Here is a 10,620-nt window from a genome sequence, read left to right as displayed (position 1 = left end):
TAATAATAACAATTAAAAAAAAAAAGGAATTGATGTAACCCGCAAAGCAGGTGAGTCTACTTTCTCTGATTTTTGGGGTCTTGTTTTTGTAAAGCAGTCAGTGATTTGGGATGAGCGGGGATGAGGTAAAGCCTGATAATTAGTAAGCTCAAGAGTGATCCGAGTCCGTTTCCTTTGGGCAGCGATATAATGATCTTCCAGTCTTTACTCTGAGCTAAACTTATTTCAACTATTCCATCATGTTATGCAGGAGAAAGGAGCAGTGAACCCTTGACTGCTGCCCGCTGAACATTTGTCAGGTTTTCCCTGTACAAGGGGAAATGTGGCTATGAATTTTAAACCCTGGGGGGCTCTTTCACTGAGCACTCTTTATGACACCATCTGTCGCCGGCATATTCAGGCTCACATTTTATAGATACCACTCACCCAATATATTTTCATAAAGAATAAGAATATAATCACTTTATAGCACCACTTGCTTTTGAAAGGAGACAGACTGCTGACACGCAATGATTGGTAGTCCTGCGCGCTGACATGCCTTCGCCGTCTGAAAATGATATATTTGGACAATGAGGTGTAAGATGAAGTTTGGTGGGATTTATTTCATGGAGGGAATCAGAAATGTATGTGATCTTTTTTTTCCTACATCATACACTTTTGTAGCACGCTTGTGTATAGGAACACTATAAAAGTAACCCCGATAAAATGTTTGTGCCAGTAATTTTCAATAGTTAAACCAGCCAACATTTGTATGTGGGGCCCATCTTATATAAATGGGAAAAATGGGGCCCTACAGTATATGAGAATTGCTCATGGGATCCATGTTGGCTCCATGTGAATTGCTCTCAAGGGTTATTTTCATGTAAATGGGGTGACGGATGAGCGCAAGTTCAAAATCGATGTCTTATCTGGGTCCCACTTGCGCCAAGTGAGTAATTCACACGGAGATGATATAGAATATATTGACAATCCATACGGGGCCTCAGTTTTCATTTCATTTATACAGCAGATGGGTTCAACATGCAAATGTTGTTCCAGGAAGTTCTTACTCTGAAAGGCACAGAATAATATTGTTTCAGAAATAAACTTGAGGACAAAAATAGAAATAATGTTAGGTGCACGAGCTCATCCATATGTGTTGTGCAAGGTCAATCCCAAATGAGGTAATGTATTGAAACCAAACGTGACTTCACCTGCAAAATGATGTAAATCGAACCAGCTTTGAGTTTGAATAGAATATAATGTTGCAGAATAAGAGCCTTTAATGATGGCCCAGAGGACAAGTAGCTGTCTCAGAATACATTGCTGCTATTAAGGCTCATAAGGTCAAAATAGGTTACATTGTGGATCCAACCCAGGTCATTTGGACTTTGTGTGTGTACAGAAAGTGTATAAAAAAGATCTCTGTGTACTTACAGGACAATGCCTTCAGGTCACTGCCATGCTACATCTGTAACAATCAACTAGTAAATATTAGATATACGACTGTTAATAGAGACAAAATCTCAAAATGATCCACTTCTCTCTATTGAAGACTTACCGTGGTAGCTTGAAAAGTTACATTTTCTTTGTTTTAAAGGAAATAAGTGGGCCCAAATGTCATGGTACATTTGCTATACATTGGAAATGGGTGGTGAAAAGCTGTAACACCAATTTTAAGAGTTATACAAATGGCAGGGGAGAAGAGTGAAGTCATGTCAAGTAACTCCATCTGCTAAAACTGTAAATCATGCACTGTCTCTCTGTGGTATATTATCCAAAACATGTTATACACACTCGAGTGATACCTGTGCGTAAAAATTAGCCTAACACTTCTCCTTTAAAATATGGATATCACAGTTTTTAATGTGAAATTGGTGCTCCATGAAGATGCTCATGTCAGTCACAACAATCAAACAGTTGCATATGGATCACCCCGTTTCACATTATTTTACATTCATTTTGATCACATCTGTCCAGACATCCTCATTCCAGGAAACTGAAACAACATCTGAAACGAGGACGAGCAGAACCCTGCTGGGCCAACCTCCGTCTGTGACCTGTACTGTAAATGCTTTTAAGTAACACGTCAGCTCTAAATGTCCAAGTGGGCAAATTCTCTCAACTGTCACAATTAATTATGGCACAGATAGCAGACAGTTGTTAAGAATTGTAAAATGTTGCAACGAGCTTGACAATCAAAAGCTGACCAGTTAAACACCTCCGCTCTTCACTATGAAAGTAACAAAAGTGCAGCACTTGAAAGAATAGAGGAATAGTTTGTATCCCACCTGACAGACACACGGCACGTTGCGTTTGCTTTGGAACTCTGAGCTTGGACCAGGGAATGCTGTTACGTCCAAGGTGACTTCGTTCCAGTTTGGATAAGGAACCTCTCCCGATGACGACCTGGCTGCTGCTAGGAATTGTTAGTGATATAAATTTGTGACATGTCCTCTGATGAAAAGAAAAAAAAAAGAAAAATATGAATAAAATGAAAATGAAACTATTATAAATGATAAAATTGGCTAGGTATTTACTTTGTTGATAGAAATGGCAGTCATGCTGACTTCTAAAGTCTACATACATGAAGTTTCTCCATCTTTTCAAGACGGAAATACAACTTTTGCTGCGAGACGGTTCCATGTTTCACTCATACCACCTTCTTATTCCTCTACCACAAGACTGTGACTGAGTTTAAAGGTCAGAATTAATGAAAGATAAATGTGCGTTAGCCAAAACAGTCCGACATTGTATTTCTTTGGTAATTTATGGACATTTACTAAAGCAACTGGGCTCATGTCTTTATTTCACAGATTTAAAATCGACTATCGAAATATAAGAAGTTTTGTAATTTAACGTGTGTGGGTGAATCCATCTTCCTACACAAATCTAAGAGGGTGAGGAACAGTTTTCTTTCATTCCTACATGATAGTCGGACATCATCTGACTGATGAATTACTATTGCATTTGTGTGTGAGAAATGGAAGTGTATCCGATTGAGAAGTGGGAGAAGAAAGTACTTTTGTGTATGACCCCCTCTCTTACTGCTCCTGGGGGGTTTGACGAGAAAGAGAAGGGGGCAAAAAGGAGAGTGGAATAAAGAATAGGATAAAGGAAGAAAAAAACCACAAGAGTCATGATTGAAGCATGCGCTGGCGGGGTGTGGTCACAAAGACGGTGAGATAGAGCGGAGGATAAAGACCCGGAGGTGGAAGAGGGAAAGTAAGAACAGAGTTTTCAGTGACGACTGGAGGGAGAGAGCGGGCATAACGCAGCATTTTAGAAAAGTAAGGACAAATGAGAAGCGTGCATAAAAGCATGACAGAGTTGGAGGATTACAAGAGAAGGAATGAGGTGTGGAGAAAGAAAGGAGGGGATGCGAGGAAGAGAGAAGAGAGAGAGAGAGGGAAGGAGGGAGGAGGGGGGGAAAGGATGAGCTCATTGCAGTCACTGGGCTGATGACATGAGGAGGAGAGGGAGGGATGCAGGAGGGGAGGGGTTTGCTGCTTGTCTGCAAATCGATGGGCAGCGTCTGAGCGCCGCACACACACACACACACACACTCACACACACTCGCACTCACACACACTCACACTCACACAGCTGCAGACAGCTCTCTGCCGGCTAAACCAGCACCTGCCTTCCACAGTCAGCTCACAGCATCTCTGCTGCATGACACACACAAAAAGAAAAATAGCGCTGAAGCCATTTCAGCCTTTAGTTTTCTCTGTTTTTTTTTCTTTCTGTTGCTGAATCCCAGTTTGAGCGAGAGAAGAGGAAGTAGTGCTGAAAACCAGCTGATTCTCATGTCTGCTGCTTCTCCCTAGCTCACGCATCACATCCACACCCACACCCAAGGATACCCTCCCTGCTTTGCCGCTGCTCTTTTTCCCTTTTTCTCCTCCTCTTCAGTTTCTCCAACTACATTTTTTTTTTTTAAATTCCCTTTGGGATGCTCGCCTGACCTCCCTCCTCTCTGATCAAAGACTTTTGTGGATGCTCTTCTTTTTAATCCCTCCTGTCTCTGCTACTTGGGTGCTACCTGTGGAGGTCCCTCAGTTCTCTGGTTCTTCGCCAGGCAGCCGTCTCCCGGAGTGCAGGCCTACAGAGAGGAACTATGCTGGGCTTGGACGTGTGTGAGTTTGGGGGTCAAGTGCTGGAGCTGCTCTGGCTAACCATGTGCTACAGAGGTGAGGCAATGAAGGAGAGCGCGTGTGTGTTAGTAAACTTATTCTGCTGCTGCTAAATTGGCAGTTTTTGCAACTTTTAATTTCAAGCCTTCATTAACTAACCTGATTGTGTGTGTGTGTGTGTGTGTGTGTGTGTGTGTGTGTGTGTGTGTGTGTGTGTGTGTGTGTGTGTGTGTGTGTGTGTGTGTGTGTGTGTGTGTGTGTGTGTGTGTGTGTGTGTGTGTGTGTGTGTGTGTGTGTGTGGATGTACCGTGTCTCTATCCTTGCGGGTGTGGACAGTTTTATGTCTAGCATGAAGCGCTGCCAAGACAAGCCAAAGGTGATCAAAAGCTATTGATCGCCTCTTCTGAGTGTGTGTTTGTGTGTGTGTGCTCATGCACGCCTGCTGCCGTCCTTTGTAATCACATTTTTGTTCACTTAAAAGGGTATGATTATCAGCAGTGCCTGTTGCCAGCTGAGACGAGGTGTACGCGTGTGTATTTGTGTGGGCAAGATCACACAGAACGGAGGCAGAAGTCAAATGATGACACAAACGCCTGTTCTCACATCCAGCTGTATTTTTCTTTCCCTTCTGTGTCTGTGACATCATCGAACATACAACACAAGGCAGCTGTGACTCTGTGTGTGCTTACTGCAGTGCTGATGAGGAGTAACAGATGGGGTGAATACGGTGGGGTTTCCCTTCACACAGATGTGTGTTCAGAAGTGTGACTTATGCCGAGTTTTTTTTTAAAGCAAAAGTGGGGAGGGGGGGGGGGGGGTGCAGAATGACTGATGTAATTTGAAGAGCCCAAAGAATTAAAGAGGAGGGCCCTGTAAGTACAGATGGGATCTCAAAGAGTGGAATGAATAATCACATTTATCAACAGTGTGGCATCTTTCAGCTTGTTTCTCCTCCAGTTTTATTGAAGTTTATTGAAGAAAAAACACCTTCCTTTTTTTCAGCTAAAATGTCAGCAAATAAATCCAGAGTGATTTTGGTAGATTTTCACTGAGAAGTAAAGTATGGTTTTGGCTCATTACAGTAATCAATCATTTGTGTTCATCATCAAAAGTTTTGAACTGTAAGAGTATCATCTTCTGCATGTTGGGGTATCAAAACCTGTGATGCAGCACGTTTGAAGAGCAGCTAGAAGCACGGCTGTCGGGTGAATATTTGACGAATGGTCATCTCTTAACATAAACACAAGTAGCATCCTCCTGAAGTCTCTACTCAAACAAGCTCAACTTCTTCCTCGAAAACAGTTTCCACTGTTGTCTTGTTTTAACTGAGAGGTCTTATTGGCGAGAGACTGTATCACACGGGTACGATGTGGTGCTGCTGTGCAGCAGAGGAGGGAACAGTCCGACCAACACAGTGGAAACCAGTCAAAGATCTAAACTGACTGACTTTCTTCAGATATCCTTTGATTTCTATTTGAGCTTTTTTTTTTAACTTAATATAAGAGATATCACCATTCATGGAATTCTTCTTTTGCATTATTTAGTCTGCTTGAAATTTGACTTTTTGGTGTTTCTTCAGGATTATATTTACAATTATGAACAACCCTTTTAAAGAAAACCCGTTGTTATATTCTTTGATAATAAGCTGAGGTTGAAGTTTTCAAATTCCAAGAGTGAAGGGTTTAGCACAAACTTTCCATCTTGAAATTAGAAAGTATGAAGTTCAGCTCCTTTTCCTTTTTTTCAAACAGAGAAAAGTACAGTCTTTACATAAGGATTTAAATGTGATTTCCAAATTAAAATTAATCCTCGTTGCAGAGGCGTTTGGAAATTGGATTTTGCTTTTGTGCATTGTTATCCTGCGCTCCAATCCTTGTACTTGAGCCTCATTAATGCCGGCATTATCACATCCCAGCTCGTAGCACACACTGTACCAGTGTGGTGGGTCCTCTGAGAGGCATTTCACAGGGATGAAGACCCAAACATGCTTTTATTTCATTTTATTATACTATTTATTAGTTGTAGATATGACACATCAAATCAGATTGAGAATACTTGGCTTGGCAGCGATTTAAAAAAAAAAGCTGTAGATTTTGATTGGAACAGAGACGGAGACATTAGTAGAAGATAAATTACATGAATAAGAAGCAAAATGATGAAGCCAGGAAGGAGGGGCTTTGGACTAAAAGCAAATGAATAACAGTAACACAAATGGAAAGATGGGAGCACATTCTGGAAAAAAAGAGAAATATAAGGGAATGAAGGAATAAAAGATGGGATTTGTAGTATCACGAGAAAGAAAAATATGCAGTAACAATAAAACAAGTACACAAAGGTTATTTTTCTGTGAGTAAACTTACCAAAGAAACATGAGCAGCTCAACATATTTTACAAAGTGTGCGTGTTGTGCAGTGTAGGGAGAAAAAGAGGGTGAGGCACGAGTAGCTTAATGCTTCTCATGAGCTGTCAGTCAACAAACGCCGGCTCACACTGTGAGCAGCAGGCCCGGAAACATGCCAAGTGAAATCTTTTTACCGTTGTCTGTTCTTATTTTCCTTATATTTCATAACCTACACCATCCCCATCCTTCCCTGCCTCCTCATTCTCTCTCCTTTTTTCATTTCCTGCACAGAGCCTGCAGTATGCTCTCAGACCCCTCTTTCTTTCTTCAATACCTTTTCTCCCGTGATCGACTCTCAGTACTCTCTCCTGCCTCGCCTGCTTCTCTCTTTACCTTCTCACTTCCACTACTCACGACCGCACCATCACACTGTCAGCTTGTCAGATGAGAGTGTTTAAGAAGCGGCAGTGCATCTGCTTCTCCCATCAAGCCTCCTCCCTTTTTGTCTCACGGTCGAGATGAATGAGCTCGTACGGGTGAGCAGACACATACGAGACCAATCGAGTCAGTCAATTAGACAACCGGCGGTCTCATCAAAGCTCACAGAGCAGCTGAGGACATTTTCACGTGTGTCAGCACGGGTCTTTTCTAAACAATGAGATCACAATATGTTGACTTTTTTATATGTGTATAAAAGAATGACGTCATCTTCTCAGTTCACCTTTGAAGCCAGAGTATTCGAGGTGGCCAACGCTGTTTCCAACACACGCAGAAAACGAACCATAACCATGTGAAAGACATGAGTTTCTTATTTTAAAATGAGGGAAGGAAGTGAGGCTGTTTGTACCATGATTTGTTTAGAAAAGAAATAAAACACGACAAACATGAGTAGAAAATGGATTAGCACGTGTGAGCAGTAGGGATGAGCGGTATGGACTAAAAAATGTATCACGATAATTTCTGGCATTTATCCCGATAACGATAAAAATGACGATAAAAAAAAATACCAATTCAACTCCACCTTTGTAACTATAAATCTATCTCGCTCTCAGATCCGCCATGTTTGTTACACAAAAACGTCATCAATGGGAATTTTTCCTTCTTTCTTTCTTTCTTTCTTTCTTTCTTTCTTTCTTTCTTTCTTTCTTTCTTTCTTTCTTTCTTTCTTTCTTTCTTTCTTTCTTTCTTTCTTTCTTTCTTTCTGGCTCATTTCTTTCTTTCTTTCTTTCTTTCTTTCTTTCTTTCTTTCTTTCTTTCTTTCTTTCTTTCTTTCTTTCTTTCTTTCTTTCTGGCTCCTTTCTTTCTTTCTTTCTTTCTGGCTCCTTTCTTTCTTTCTTTCTTTCTTTCTGGCTCCTTTCTTTCTTTCTTTCTTTCTGGCTCCTTTCTTTCTTTCTTTCTTTCTTTCTTTCTTTCTTTCTGGCTCCTTTCTTTCTTTCTTTCTTTCTTTCTTTCTTTCTTTCTTTCTTTCTGGCTCATTTCTTTCTTTCTTTCTGGCTCCTTTCTTTCTTTCTTTCTTTCTTTCTTTCTTTCTTTCTGGCTCCTTTCTTTCTTTCTTTCTTTCTGGCTCATTTCTTTCTTTCTTTCTGGCTCATTCCTTCCTTCCTTCCTTCCTTCCTTCCTTCCTTCCTTCCTTCCTTCCTTCCTTCCTTCCTTCCTTCCTTCCTTCCTTCCTTCCTTCCTTCCTTCCTTCACGTACGTAACGCAGAACCATAAATCAGCTTTACACAAAAACGTCATCAACGGGAATTTATCGTTTTTACCTTGAGATGACAAATTCTTACCGTGGGGAATTTTTTTGACGGTATATCGTGAACGGTAAAATATCGCCCATCCCTAGTGAGCAGGAGGACGGTGTGAGTTAAAAATCCTATGTAATGAAAAAGTAGTTCCTCAAATCTCTGTATGGTCAGATTTGTTTCACTAAAAGTCTCGTGTCTGCTCCTCGCTTCAGTGGATGTCCGATGACTCCAGATGTTTGGCATGCGAAGATCTCAGTCAACACTCAAAAATGTCTCAGTGGCACGTTGGTGAGCATCTTTGATTCACACATAAACAGTAGACGACTGATGGGTGACCATCAGCTACTGCCAGATTTTTCCTCCAGCCAGTCTCTGATTTATCAAATCTGTCAAACTGTTTATTATTTTAGTCCATATGAGCGTTGGTCTCCCCATGATGGAGATGTTACTAGAATACTCAGCCAACATAACGTCCTCTTTTTATCACTTTTAGCAGTACAAAGTGGGTATCACCTGGCTTGCCGGGTCATCGCCACTCCTGAGGTTTAATTTCTACATTTAGCAGATTTAACCCCTTGATCTTTGATGTTGCATAGTTAATACGTGCATTTATAAGACCTCTGCACCACTCCAGAATAAAATGAATAAATAAAAGGGAGTTGCATTTTAATGAAACTGCCCTGAAAGGTGTGGTTAGCAATTTTGATGGCAGAAAATGGCTGGAGGCTGTGGTGGTGTAGTTATAATGTCGTTAAGGACTCCACAATTAGTCTCCTGCCCAGTGCAATACTTTATGAAATCCAGGTTGTCAACATTACTTAACGGTGTTTGGTTGCTATGTTTTACTTTTTTTTAATAATACATTTTATTTTTATTCATTAGGCACTGCCATCAAAACATTTAAAACCAGAGAGCACGCCTGTCTGAATAAGGGAGTTTTGATCTGGTATTTAAAGATGGAGAGAGATTCTGATGTTTGTTGTTGCATTAATGCTACCACTGCAGGAGTTTAAATGTCGTCAGCCAAGGGCACTGATAGAACCATCACGACTTTTGGACAAGTAACAAGCTAGTGCTTTTTGTCTTTTAGTCAGACATACGGACCCCGCTTCTTCAAAAAAAATGAAAGAGATCTGAAACACTGATTTGTCTGACAACATTACATGTTTAAACAGTGTTTAGGTCCATCCCAGATACCTCCGAGCCCAAAGTGTCAACCTCTGGTTAGTATAAGGCATCAGTTTTTTCCACAATAAAGTTAAATTACTGTTTGTTGATGTATCTTTGTACGTGATCTTTTTGTTTAAACCTGCTGGTGATGAAAGACGGTTCTTGATTCAGCTCGGGGGGGGGCTGGCGATCACCCTTAATCTACTGATATTGTTCCCGATTCCCGGAATCATTCCATGCTATCATAAACTATAGAAGAACAAATGTGCCAATGCTTTCCAATCTTTCTTTACAGAATATCATTTTCATACATTTTCATAGTTTTCTCACAGCTTTGTTGACAAACTTGAGATCATCTGCTTGTTAGCTTCTCAAAGTCCTTTCTTAGATCCAACTTTTGTACAAAAATCGTCATTACGATACACTGTTGACATCAATTTAATTCTTCACATTCACCTCGTCGTGAGCACATTTTTCCCATTTCACATTCACAGGTACTTAAATCACATGGTCTAAAAACAGAATGTTTTCTGGCATTGTCGAAAAACTTTAAAAAAAAATGTTATGCATAACTAAGACAGTTTGGTGCATTCATTCAAACTTCCCTCCAACATTAACCCTACTGAATAGCAAATATTGTAGGCCTCATTGTGGGCCCCAGCATCTGTATGTTTAAAGTAGGACGTCAGTCATCATGAATGTGCTGATATTTGTTGTTACTACAGTTTGTCTCCCACACAGTTGGTGGGATTTGTTTTTCATCATATTTATCTTCTATAAGCAAGACAAAATGGGAGCTGCAGTCCAGTGATTTGTGACATCATGTTAAGCAATGATGAAGTGTTATGTCTGCAGTGTTGCCATGTGAGCAGCTTTTCTCTGATATCATGCAGGTGAAAGACGACTTGTAGTCTTGTTGTGGTGGGAAAAGAAACCGCTCTGGTGACAACAAGCCCTGCTCATGCACACGATCTCCTGAAAATGCTGTTGTGTTCACAATTCCTGTACTGCCTTTTCTTTTTCTTTTTTTTTTTTTTGCTGTTGTAAAAGCTGGTAATGGCTTTGCAGAGGCCCCTTTTTTATCTTCTGCTGCCATGTCCTTTTGGATGCAAGTGTGCATATGTTTCAGTGTCTCAGAGGCCTCGTTATTGTATTAGAGCAAACCAGTGACAGGGAGCCTCAAAGGACTATTAAAAAACAGCAAATCCATGCTCATGCCACAAACACACACGCATACACAGAAGCAGGCGGCACA

At 40.7% G+C, this 10,620-nt stretch overlaps 1 protein-coding gene across 1 annotated transcript in view; it reads left to right on the top strand.

Moving 5' to 3' along the window:
- The first annotated feature begins 3,548 nt into the window (after nt 1–3,548).
- The window catches only part of LOC133422398 (rho GDP-dissociation inhibitor 2-like), a 31,519-nt gene continuing 24,447 nt past the window's right edge, over nt 3,549–10,620 (top strand). Inside the window, exon 1 of the mRNA XM_061712374.1 lies at nt 3,549–4,172. Coding sequence (XP_061568358.1) covers nt 4,100–4,172 — 73 coding nt within the window. The 5' untranslated portion in view covers nt 3,549–4,099. The remainder of the gene's footprint in view (nt 4,173–10,620) is intronic.

The sequence above is a fragment of the Cololabis saira genome, chromosome 21 (genome assembly GCF_033807715.1).
Source record: "Cololabis saira isolate AMF1-May2022 chromosome 21, fColSai1.1, whole genome shotgun sequence".
NCBI classification, from domain to species: Eukaryota; Metazoa; Chordata; class Actinopteri; order Beloniformes; family Belonidae; genus Cololabis; species Cololabis saira.
This window is presented reverse-complemented; position numbering and strand designations above follow the sequence as displayed.